The following is a 12880-nucleotide window of genomic DNA, read 5'->3' as shown; positions in this document are numbered from 1 at the left end:
TCCGGCGGAACCAGGAGTAACTCCCCTCTGCTCGTAACCTCTTGGAGGATGATGAAATAATCTGCAATTTTCCCTTTCCAAATAAACTGAATCCTTTCCTGTGTATGCGTCGGGCAAGGAATTGTAAACAACGAGTTTAATACGTACAGTACGTCACGTGAATTCACAGACAGTGGGGTTTTAAACGATTGTCTAAGCTGTGAAGGAGGTACAACCTGCTGTTTGAGGGACTTCTAGAACAATACAACGGATTCAGGATCTCCATCAATGGAGGGTTGATGGGTTATCAGCCATGATGTCTGGTTCAACGCTTAGTGGCCACAAAAACTTACTCCAAGCTGGTCTCTCCCCTAATCTGGTTCTTCAGCCCTTCCAACGGTGTCCCATACACTACTATGCGTCCGTCCATGTCGGTGCTGGTCATTTCCCCAGCATTGTGGACTTCTTAAAGGGAGCTGTGTCTTTACATCGATCGACTGATTCTTTATGTGCTATCAGATTGGTATTGGTGGGCATTGGTGGTGGTGTGGCTCAGCGGTTAAAGATGCTGAGCTTGTCAGCTGGAAGGCCAGTAGCCCACATTCGTGACACTGAGTGCCATGCGACCGGGTGAGCTCCCATCCTTGCCTCTCGGCTCCTACCAAACCTCGCAGTGGAAAAGCATGCAAATGCGAGTAGATAAATAGCTACCACTAGCAATTCGAAAGCATGCAAATGAGAGTAGATAAATAGGTACCACTAGCAGTTCGTCTGCAGAGATTTGCAGGGATGGACAAATTTGGGAAAGAAATAAAAGAAAAGGAGGAAACAGAATACTATATGGGACTGATGAAAGAAATGACCTTCTGGGTTCGGCTCCAAGTGGGGAAGAAGACACTGGAGACATGGAGGCTGCTTGGAAAGATGGTTTATTGTCGGACAGGACCACATGGCTTGAGCCCTGAACAGAAAAGGGGATCACATGCTTCAATGTTGGTGGAGAAGAAGAGAAGGGCTGAGGGAGGGGCTTGCTAGGCTTTTTATAACCTGTTCAGTCCCACCTCTCTGTTTCCTGTTCCTGTGTAAGAAATGTATTCTGATTGGTTGTCAGACTCCCATGGGGCCATGCAGGGGCAACTCTCTAGGCTGTGTTTTGAATCCAGGTTTGGTTGAGTTCTCAGATGCCATGTGGTCAGTTGGGACCAATATTATCATGCTTTCCTGTAGATGAAGTGGAGAAGTCTTTATTATGTAAAGTGGACTACCTTGGCCTTCTTAATGGCCCATTGACAAAGTGGAGGTGGGCAGGAAGCTACAGGCAGCTATTCTGTCTTTTAAAACATGTTTCTTTTCACATCCAGAGAAATATTCTGCCTTTTCGATATTTCCTAGGATATTTCATTTTTCTGGGAGAGAGCTGGATGATAACTTCCCACAAATTAAAAGGATTTTTTAAAAAAAAAAATGCATTTGTCCATCTGCAGAGATTTGCAGAGATGGACAAATTTGTGGAAAAAATTAAAGAAAAGGAGGAAACAGAATATTATATGGGATGGAAGGAGTGGTACCAAACGGCACGAGGCTTAAGGAAAGACTATATGAAGGAGACAGAAATTAACAATGCATAGAGATGAACAAACGTGTGTAAATGGAAAGAAGGATTGCAAATTAAGGACTGTATATATAAATAGTATCCTATTTATAGGAAAAGGGAAGCTGAAATAAGTGGGGGGAGAAGTACATTTACAATGGATGCATACCAAGGTGGGAATGTTGTGCAGAAGGAAATTGCAAAAAATACATTTTTCTTTTGGTCTTTTTTTTAAAAAAAAAAGTTTAATAAAATATTGTTTTTTAAAAAAATATATATATTTAGAAAAATTAAAATTGGCAGATGAGATTTCAGGCCAGATCCCGCATAGAATCAAGTTTCACTTTAAATTTGGACTCTTTAGAAGGGGAGGGAGGAGAAAGAGACAGGTCCAAAATTTGGAGGGAGGGAGGGAAGGAGGGGAGAAAGCAAAGAAATAAGAGAGAATTTTCGCAGCCATTGAATACCATGTGCAGCTTCCCTCTTTCTCCATAAGGTAGCGTGGCCGAGCGGTCTAAGGCGCTGGATTAAGGCTCCAGTCTCTTCGGGGGCGTGGGTTCGAATCCCACCGCTGCCAAATACTTTTTATTTTTTAAAATTTTTTTGCAATTACAAATAAATGGGGGGTCTCTTTGCAAACGCCGCACCCCCCCGTGCACGCGCACAAACGATGCACGTCTGCACCGTTACAGCTCAAACACGCGAACCGCGATGTTGGGAGAGGCAGGCTCACAGCGCCCCCTGGCGTTCCCCTCCGCTCCCATCCTCCCGCGGTGGTGGGGAAGGCTTTTTGCGAGCATTATGGGTACGGGAGGCGGCCCCGACCCTTCCCACGTGCTTTGGAGGAGTTTCCCGCAACATGGCTGCGAGCTGAGAGCGAGAGGAACCCGGGGGCTTGCCGTGCACGTTGCAGCCCAGTTCAAGAAGAGGGTGGGGGGCCGATACCCGAGCCCCCCTCCCCGCCTTTCCTCCTCCAGCCCATCCCAGGCTTTGCATGGTTTGCAACCAAAGCGGTGAGCATGCTTTGATCTTGGGAGGGTTTGCAAGGCCTGGGTGGGTGGGGGTGGGGTGAGTTGGGGGGGTCTTTGGATTGCAGAGGTTAAAAGTCCCAAGTTGGGGGTGGGTGGGAGAGCCCCCTTTGCCCCTTCTGGGCCCTCCTCCCTCCCTGCCTTTCCAAGCCCTTGGGTGGATCATCCCTTCCCGGAAGAGAGAGAGATCCCGCCTGCTTAAACTAAGGAGCTATTCCTGGCCGTGTCCGGGATTTATTTTTTTGTTTTGCAAAGGTTGCATCATGTTAAGAAACTAACCTGGTTTCTTAAACCGGGTTAAAGACACCTTGGCATCGAACCCTGATCTAACCCTGATCAGCAGGGCTGGGAAAAAGCAGCAGCCCAGGATGTGGCTGCTTGCATTGGAATGGAATAGAAAGGAGAAGCAGAAGGAGAAGTAGGAATAGGAAAAATAGAAGAAGAATAGAAGAAGAATTAGGAATGGAATAGGAAGAAGAAGAAGAATAGAAGAAGAAGAATTATAAATAGGAATGGAATAGGAATAGGAAGAAGAAGAATAGAAAAAGAATTATAAATAGGAATGGAATAGGAATAGGAAGAAGAAGAAGAAGAATTAGAAATAGGAATGGAATCAGAAGAAAAAGAATTATAAATAGGAATGGAATAGGAAGAAGAATAGAATAAGAAATAGGAATGGAATAGGAAGAAGAAGAATAGAAGAAGAATTAGAAATAGGAATGGAATCGGAAGAAAAAGAATTAGAAATAGGAATGGAATAGGAATAGGAAGAAGAAGAAGAATAGAAGAAGAATTAGAAATAGGAATGGAATAGGAAGAAAAAGTAGAATTAAAAATAGGAATGGAATAGGAAGAAGAAGAAGAATAGAATAAGAATTATAAATAGGAATGGAATAGGAACAGGAAGAAGAATAGAAGAATTGGAAATAGAAATGGAATAGGAAGAAGAATAGAAGAAGAATTAGAATAAGAAATAGAATAGGAATGGCATGGCATGGCATGGGATAGAATTCCTTATTGGCCAAGTGTGATTGGACACCCAAGGAATTTGTCTTTGGTGCAGATGCTCTCAGTGTACATAAAGAAAAATAAAATAGAATACTTTCATCAAGAATCACAAGATACAACACGTAGTGATATAGTCGTAGGTTACTAATAAGCAATCAAATCATACTAGGAAACAAATAAAAAAATATAAATTGTAAAGATACAAGCAACATGGTTATAGTCATAAAAAGGAGATGGGTAATAGGAAAGATGAGAAGAATAGTAATACAGGCTTAATAAATTATTGACTGTTGGGAATTAGTTGTTTAGCAGAGTGATGGCATTTGGGGAAAAACGGTCCTTGTGTCTAGTTGTTCTGGTGTGCAGTGCTCTATAGCGTCGTTTTGAGGGTAGGAGTTGAAACAATTTATGCCCAGGATGCGAGGGGTCTGTAGATATTTTCACAACCCTCTTTTTGACTCGTGCAGTATACAAGTCCTCAACGGAAGACAAATTGGTAGTTATTGACTCAGCCGAGAGAAGTTAAACCAAGAAGCAGTTCTCATTTTGGTAGGAAGGTTTGTGGTTGTGATTGTGTGTTACACAAGTGGGTGTGTTCCTTAGGAGGGGGAGTCCTCACTTAGTGACCAAAGTTGCAAAGTGACACTGAAAAAAGGGACTTGGGACTGTTCCCCCCCCCCCCCCCCAAGCTTATGACCATTGCAGCATCCTCATTATTCAGCCAATTTTACATTCGGATGCTTGACAACTGATTCGCATTTACGACAGTTGCAGCACCCCTGGGTTATGTGTGATCCTCTTTTGCGACCTTCTGATGGGCAGAGTCAAAGGGGAAGCCAGATTCACGTAACAACCGTGTTCCTGACTTCACAACTGCAGGGTCGTAAAAATGGGTAGAAACTCACTTTAGCCAGTGTCTCGCTTAGCAACAGAAATTTGGGGCTCGATTGGGGTCGTAAGTCGAGAACTGCCTCTATGTTGTTGGTTGCCTTTTATGTGAAAGCTTTGTTTGAAGAGATCAGAATTGTGATGGTTGTGTGTTTTGTTTTAGGTTTTTAACGCAAAGCAACACCGTGAGGCCAATTTTCTTTCAATGCTACTATGGCCAATGAGGAAGATGACCCTATTATACAAGAGGCAAGTAGTGCATTTTTTAAAAAAAAATTAAAATAATCTTTAGTATTTACTAGCTGATACTCGTTCCCTGGGTATTTATTTGTAGGAGGGAACTGTCCGGACCAAACGTAATTTCGAATGTTGGATTTTCCGCCTTACCTGAGGGAGCTCCCTTGTGGAATACTGTGAAGCCGTTACCGTGGCAACTCCACTCCGCTGTACAGTAGAATCCATCAAGGCACAACAGGCTGTATCTTAACAGAACACACACCCCGAGGGGTGTTAGGGGTGTCTTATCCCCCGCAGTTTATTTTTTCCCAGAGAGTAAGTCATCTGCGTACCAAGTTTGGTTGAAATTGCTTGAGGAGTTCCAGAGTTATGCCGGAACATACACACACAGTCATTTGTGTAAATATAGATTGTAGCTTTTCCTCCCGTAGAAAATATACATATATATCCTTAGCAGCCCTTTGAAATTACGAAGGTTACGAAGTAAAAATCCTTTTTCAAACTCCCTGCTTCAATTATGCCAGCTTTCTTGCATTTCAGGAAAAAAAGGTTTCCAATTTATTATATATTCCCTTTATTTTTATACCAATGCATCATTTTTCTAGTTGTTTTGATGCACTGATTTATTCTTTTGGCAATTGTAATTTTGGGTGAGATACCTTAAGGTGTTAGTCGTTCCCGAGGGTAGCGCTCATCTCCGTTTCAAAGCCGAAGAGCCGGCGCTGTCCAAAGACGTCTCCGTGGTCATGTGGCTGGCATGACACGCGCCATGTGGCTGGCATGACTAACGCCAAAGGCGCACGGAACACTGTTCCCTTCCCACCAAAGGTGGTCCCTGTTTTTCTACTTGCATTTTTTACGTGCTTTCGAACTGCTAGGTTGGCAGAAGCTGGGACAAGTGACGGGAGCTCACTCCGTTACGCGGCGCTAAGGATTCGAACCGCCAAACTGCCGACCTTTCTGATCGACAAGCTCAGCATCTTAGCCACTGAGCCACCACATCCCATATACCTTATGATGGGTCAAAATCAAAGATCCAGTAGGTAAAATAAAAAATAATCTTGAAATATGTCTTCTGTATTTTTTGCTAGATTGATGTCTACCTGGCTAAAAGTCTATCGGAAAAACTGTATCTATTCCAGGTATATATATATATATTTTCCATGCAAGTTTTTTTTAAAAGAAAAACCGCTGAAAGGGTCTTTTAAAAGCTAACTGAAGTTGCGTCTTGAAATTCGTTGCAGTATCCTATTCGTCCGGCTTCGATGACTTACAATGAGGTTACTCATCTCTCGGCGAAGATCAAACCGAAGCAACAGAAGGTTGGATGCCACTTTAAAACCTTTTTTTAAAAAAAAAAATTAAAAGGTTGTTTCAAAACTTAAGATGAAGTTTTAATGGTGGGGAGAAACCATTTGGTTTAAACCTTTCGAAGAATCTGTTATCCCACTGTTATTAGAAATTTCACTTTCTTGCTGGGCTAAAGTGGTGGTAAGGTCAGAAAATCTGTTGTCCTTCCTGTATTTTGGATTATCGTTTATACCTTGTCCTGAGCACAACAGCCAATAAGGAAGGATTGAAATGAATTATAATTCAAAATAAGTGAAGGTTCAAGATTGTTCAACCCTGGTGTGATGGCTAAAAGATAGTAAAGGTTTGTTTGGAAATAACGGAATAAAATGTAATGTTGGTTGCTTAGAATTGGTAGTTAATGTTTCCCTTTTTTTTGTTATTATTTATTTATACAATCATATCTTTGCAGCACATCTTACATCTTTTACATATCCATTGTGTTTCCTTTATCAATACATATATATCTTATATAACTATATCCATATCTATATACATATTTCGTACGTACTTTATACATTTGATCCTCTCATATTTCTTATTTCATCTACAATCTAAAGTTCAAAGTTTAATGAATTTATATGCCGCCCAATCTCGAAGGACTCCGGGCGGCTTACATAAAAACAGCTCTAAAAAGAATACGAAGAAAAAATTTAAAATAGAGAGGAAAGCAAGTTAAAAAGACACATCATGCACTCAATCTTAGTGGGGCTGGACCTCATTCATGAGGTCAACAGGCCCAGGCCTGCCGGAATAGCCAGGTCTTAGTAGACTTTCGGAAGGCCGAGAGAGTAGGGAGGGTCCGGATCTCTGGGGGTAGATCGTTCCATAGGGCCGGGGCAGCTACAGAGAAGGCCCTCCCCCGAGGAGTCGCCAGACGACATTGTCTAGTTGACAGCACCTGGAGAAGGCCCATCCTATCTTGTATTTTCCCCCTCTTACTGATTCTGCGGTTTTGTATTTATTTTGTACTTTCTTGATCTTTCTTCTTCTCTTTGTTTTTTTTCCCTCTAACCAATTATACCATAAGTCCCTGTTCTGACCCCCTCCTCCATCCAGTAATGAATGCTGAGACAAACTTAACTGAAATGTCCTTTAATAGCAAGACACCAACACCTCAGTGGCTGAAAGCCAAGCAAACAAACAGATAAGGACCTTGGCAGCAACTCAGACAAACCTTGGCAGCAATCCAGCCTTCCATGTTAGGTACAACAGTTCTCTTTAGTCAATGCGTTGACTTCTGCAAGCGGGGCGTGTGCACAAGCAGTCTTCTTTATAGTCTGGAGAGGAGCCTAATGACCACCAGCTGAGTGCAATTACCTCCTGTAATTGCGTAATTGTTCCTGTCGCCTATTAGCTCTTCGATGGCATGCATCTAGGAACAATTCACTGCTGGCTTCTGGATCACTCTCCCTTGTCTCCTCCCCATTGGTCCAAGGCCAGGCGCTTCCTGGTGGCCAACCATTCTCTCTGTACCCTGCTCGGAGTCCAGGGTCCTCCACATCCTCCGGAGCCGACTCATAGGGCCCCTCGCTGTTGGAGTCTGGTGGCAGCTCCAACGGCTCCTGCTGGGCCACAACACATATCTATATACGTATTTTACACATCTTATTTCGTACATACTTTATACATTTGATCCTCTCATATTTCTTACTCCACCTACAATCTATCTTGTATTTCCCCCTCTTATTGATTCTGCAGTTTTGTATTTGTTTTGTCGTTTCTTGATCTTTCTTCTTCTCTTTGTTACTATCCTGTTTTTTTTCCTTTTTTTCCCTCTAACCAATTAGACGATAAGTCCCATACTACGTAGTAATCGGATTCTTCTTTGTCTTTTACCTCTTTTATAAGCCTGTCCATTTCGCTTAATTCCAATTTTTTTTAAAATCACATTATCTTCTGTGGGTGTGTGTGTGTTTTTCCCAGTTGTGTGCATACGAGATTCTTGCTGTTTCTCATTAAGCCATGTCCTGTGTCAGGGTTTCAGGTAACACCCCCAATGAAAGGAAACTCCGAGGCTTAAAGTTCCATTTTATTAGAGATGTCATGTTGGCAGATCTGGGGAAACCCAAATTTGAAAGCTTCCACGTTTTTCCCCACCCAATTGAAAGTCCAAGCCCTTTCCCCTGCACCCCCATGTCCATCCCATGGCCCAATCAATCACCATCCCAGCTGAAGATGCCTCCAGGCACACCACTCCAGGTGCAGGGCAAGATATCCTTGACTCTCTGAGAAAGGAATGTTAAGACGTCCTTGACTCTCTGAGAAAGGAATGTTATTTTGAGTATAGATCTCCCATACTCCATATCATCCCCCTTCCCAATTCCCCACAGCAGTAAAAGTGGCAGGCCAGAAGTCCCATTCCATAGATGGCTTCCACGCCTGACACTTTGCTTATAAAGGTACTTTATGAAGCACATCTAATTGGATGAGTTGATGGAACATGTAGAGACAAACCATGGTTTTGAAACCAGAATAACTAGTTTTTGGTTTTTTTGATGTATCAGGCCAAGCAAAAGCTATTGTGGTTTTTCACTAAGTGTGACTCTCCATAGTGATGAATATTTCTCAAAATAGTAATGCTGTGCACACTGACACCCAGTCCTAACTTTTCCAAAAACAGATAGGATTCTTTTGATCAAACCAAGCATTATTTAAATTTATTGGCCATTCAACTCTCCTTCTCAAAGGCTTATTTGCTCAGGGATAAAATAGATACGTTTGTGATCTGTGATAACTTTCAAAGAAGCACTCGATCTTAAGGATTTGTGTATAAATACAAGATGGGATATAACAAAGATCATTTGTTGTATTTTAAGTGTGAGTGATGTTATTAATGTTGATATGCGTACTTAAAAAAATGAAAATCATTTCTTTACATTTTTATTTTCTTTGGCAACATTACACTTTAGTTTTCTATTTTTCTTTGGATTCGTGATAACTTTTTCTACTTTTTTGTCCTCCTATTTTGTATTATTGCTATTTATTAAATTTGTATTCGCTTTTATCCTTTTACATCTGATCTTGAATAAAATTATTATTTAAAGGAAAAGTTTATTGATCCCTCCAGGGTTTAATATACCCAATCTGCTATTTAAATACGCAGTGTCAGGGTTCCAACCAATGCCCTAATTAAATCATGAGCCGCAAGCCAAGCTTCAAAAGAAATCCAGCTATTTATTAGGAGTGTCACGTCTGCACTTCCAAGTGAAGCCAACTCTGACTCCACAAAATTTATGTTCCAGCTCTGACCCTGTTTCCCCTCACCCCCCACCCCAAGGTGTGCCATCAGTCTCATTCTCCAAAGAAGCAATTTTCTCGGTTGTAGAGATCACTCCCCTCTGGCCACTGTGGATAACCACGGAGACAGCCTTGACAGAGATATGACTGGAATGTGCTTTTGTTTTGACTAACTCTGCTGCCTCGCCACAGCTGCAGAGTTCGTTTTCCCATCCCCCTTGCCTATGGCAACTCGAGATGCTTTTTCCGAGTTGACAAGGCAGCTTGTGTCTCATTTTTACCAAATTCGGCAGTTTTTATGAAGGGTTGCATTTACTCACTCTGCTAAGCTGATCGGACCACCTGTTCTTATTCAGGTTGAACTGGAAATGGCCATTGATACGTCGAACTCCAACTACTGTCGAAGCAAAGGGGAACAAATTGCCCTCAACGTAGACGGCACCTGTACGGACGAGACCAACACTTACTCATCGTAAGTATTGCCTTTGCATTGAGGCCCGGGTTCAACTGGGTGGAATCCCCATCTTGGTCAGGGTTTTTTAATTGGCAGGTTGATACCCAATAACAGAGTTGGAAGGGACCTTGGAGGTCTTCTAGTCCAACCCCCCCCCCCCTGCTCAAGTAGGAGATCCTATGCCATTCCAGACAAATGGTCATCCAATCTCTTCTTCAAAACCTCCAGTGATGGAGCAACCAACAACTTCTAGAGGCAAGCAGTTCCCCTGGTTAATTGCTCTCACCCTTAGGAAATTTCTCCTTAAGTTCTTGGTTGCTTCTCTCCTTGATTAGTTTCCACCCGTTGCTTCTTGTCCTGCCCTCAGGTGCTCTGGAGAATAGCTTGACTCCCTCTTCTTTGTGGCAACCCCTGAGATATTGGAAGACTGCTATCATGTCTCCCCTAGTCCTTCTTTTCATCAAACTAGACATACCCACTAAACACTAAGCATTTCCTTCTCTCTTTCTGTGTACACCGAGGTATTTTGTCTATGATCACATATTTGCAGAAAAGATTATATCAATGGATAGTCAACTAAGCCCCGTAGAAGAGGAAAATACTAGAATAGCAATAGCAGTTAGACTTATATACCACTTCATAGGGCTTTCAGCCCTCTCTAAGCGGTTTACAGAGTCAGCATATCGCCCTCACAGTCTGGGTCCTCATTTCACCCACCTGGGAAGGATGGAAGGCTGAGTCAACCTTGAGCCGGTGAGATTTGAACCGCTGAACTGCAGATAACAGTCAGCTGAAGTGGCCTGCAGTACTGCACCCTAACCACTGCGCCACAGCTGCTACCATGTCACCTCTTATCCTTCTTTGCCTTAAAGTGGACATATCCAATGTTGCAACTGTTCTTCATATGTTTTAGCCTCCAGTCCCCTAATCTTCGTTGCTTCCCTCTGCAATCTACCCAGAGCCGGGATGGCGAATCTATGGCATGGGTGCCAAAGGTGGCACGCAGGGCCCTCTCTGTGGGCACGCACACCGGCGGCAGCTGCTCTTCTGGTTTCTGGAGCGGCCGTGCGCACCCGCCAGCTGGTCTTGGCAGGTGCCAGAGCCCCTGAAAACGGCCCCCAAAACTGCCTGAAAAAGGCCAAAAAACAGGGCATGCGCGCTATAGCCAGCTGGTCTTTGCGTCTCCGGTGCCTTGGTGCATGCGCACACGTGTTCCGCTTTTGTGCACTCTGGGATGAAAAGGTTCGCCATCACTGACCTTGTGAGTCTTTTAGGAAGTTCTCGGGTTATGACCATCATTGAGGTTTGCGATGTGAGCTCCACCTCTTTCGTTTGAGTGTTGGCTCTACCAAATGGGCCAAAAGGAAAGACAACACAACAAGTTAATTCTATTTTATTGTAATGCTACATTAATGGAATCTTGAGCAAGTCTGAAAGTACAAATCTCTCCCTCCCATTTTACCCTCTGAGAAGTTAGGGAGGACCCATCTGAGCTTCCATTCTTCACCCGTTATACAACTGCGGGCTACAATCCTGTTGTCAGCGTACCAAGTATCATGCAGAATTAAATCAGAGTCCAAGGCAAAATGATCCTTAAAGTTCCAATTTAATAAGTCAGACAACTTAGCACATCTGTGTAATCCCAATTCTGGAAGTTACATCGGATTCCCACCCAGTTGAAAGTTCATGATCTTGCCCCCACACTCACAATAGCAGTAGCAATAGCAGTTAGACTTATATACCGCTTCATAGGGCTTTCAGCCCTCTCTAAGCGGTTTACAGAGTCAGCATATTGCCCCCAACAGTCTGGGTGCTCATTTTACCCACCTCGGAAGGATGGAAGGCTGAGTGAACCTTGAGCCTGGTGAGATTTGAACCGCCGAACTGCAGATAACAGTCAGCTGAAGTAGCCTGCAGTACTGCATTCTACCCACTGCGCCACCTCGGCTCACAAATCCATCACATGGTCCAATCTTCTGCTTCCACGCTGGCATCTCCACCCAGGTGGTTCAGGTCAGGTGCAGAGGTGCGGAGACAAAGGATGACCTTGGGCTTCTAGAAAAGAATGACAACAACACATTCCACCATTCTACTCCTTTCTATTCCTCCCTCCCAACTATTACACTAATGAAACAGCATAATGAAATAAGAGAGTGTGTGGCAGGCCAAAGATCCTAAAAGGGATATAACTGCAGGCCTGGCGCCTGTCTTATCTGACCGTTGTCTCTTCTCCCGGTCTCCCAAGATCATTCCCACCTGCCCTTTCACTGAGGTCTTCTGTCCCATGTTTTCCAGGAAGTTGATGGACAAGCAGACGTTCTGTTCCTCGCAAACCACCAGCAACATTTCACGCTACGCTGCTGCTATCTACAAAAGAGGTGAGTTGTTAACGCCCCGCCTTTGTGGCTTCCCAAAATAAACTATTTTTGTTTTAAAAAGGCCCTACAAATCTTCGGATTTCTGGTGCAAAATGGAGCATCCGAGCTAGCAATGGAGTTCATTCACAGACTGCATTTTTTTTTTAATAAATATTTTTTATTTTCATTTTCATAACACACACTCACATGTATACTATACATAGCCCGTATCATATAGTATTAAATAATAATTGCATCAGTTCCTCTTGTCAGCAATGCCCAGAGAAATAGAAACCCATTATAGCTCTTCTGCTCTCCATACACCTCTTTCTTCTACCACCTTCCAACTTTCTATCTTCCCTCCATCATCCTTTCCTACTCTACTTCCCCTCCCTTTCTACTGCTCCTCTCTCTACATTCCACTCCTCCTTATCCTTCTCATCTTCCCCCCTTACCCTCTCTCCTATTCTTCTCTTCCCATCTTTCTTCTCCCTTCTGTTTCCCACTCTTCCTCTCATTGGTGTATTTCCGCTACATGTCAATATGCTTAACATATCCTAGTTTTAAAGAAATAATAATAATAATAATAATAATAATAATAATAATAATAATAATAGTAATGAAAATATAAGAGAAAACAGTATACATGTGGGGTCAAATTACATTAAAATCTAACACTTCTCGTCAAACCTGATATATATCCCAGAGTTCCTCAGGCAGCATAGGTGGACCTCAACTCCCAGAATTC

At 43.0% G+C, this 12880-nt stretch overlaps 1 protein-coding gene and 1 non-coding gene across 2 annotated transcripts in view; both read left to right on the top strand.

The window, feature by feature from the left end:
• The first annotated feature begins 2065 nt into the window (after positions 1–2065).
• Positions 2066–2147, top strand: TRNAL-AAG (transfer RNA leucine (anticodon AAG)). Its single transcript has one exon. It is a non-coding gene; the product is annotated as a tRNA-Leu (tRNA).
• Positions 2148–2412: 265 nt separating this feature from the next.
• POLR3E (RNA polymerase III subunit E) overlaps positions 2413–12880 on the top strand; it is a 41691-nt gene continuing 31223 nt past the window's right edge. Inside the window, exons 1-6 of the mRNA XM_087728501.1 lie at positions 2413–2583; positions 4658–4743; positions 5823–5873; positions 5976–6053; positions 9678–9793; positions 12071–12153. Of these exons, the coding sequence (XP_087584627.1) occupies positions 4708–4743; positions 5823–5873; positions 5976–6053; positions 9678–9793; positions 12071–12153 (364 nt within the window). The 5' untranslated portion in view covers positions 2413–2583; positions 4658–4707. The remainder of the gene's footprint in view (positions 2584–4657; positions 4744–5822; positions 5874–5975; positions 6054–9677; positions 9794–12070; positions 12154–12880) is intronic.

The sequence above is a fragment of the Thamnophis sirtalis genome, unplaced genomic scaffold (assembly GCF_051295495.1).
Source record: "Thamnophis sirtalis isolate CommonGarterSnake01/CBP01778 unplaced genomic scaffold, rThaSir2_p1.2 scaffold_14, whole genome shotgun sequence".
NCBI classification, from domain to species: Eukaryota; Metazoa; Chordata; class Lepidosauria; order Squamata; family Natricidae; genus Thamnophis; species Thamnophis sirtalis.
This window is presented reverse-complemented; position numbering and strand designations above follow the sequence as displayed.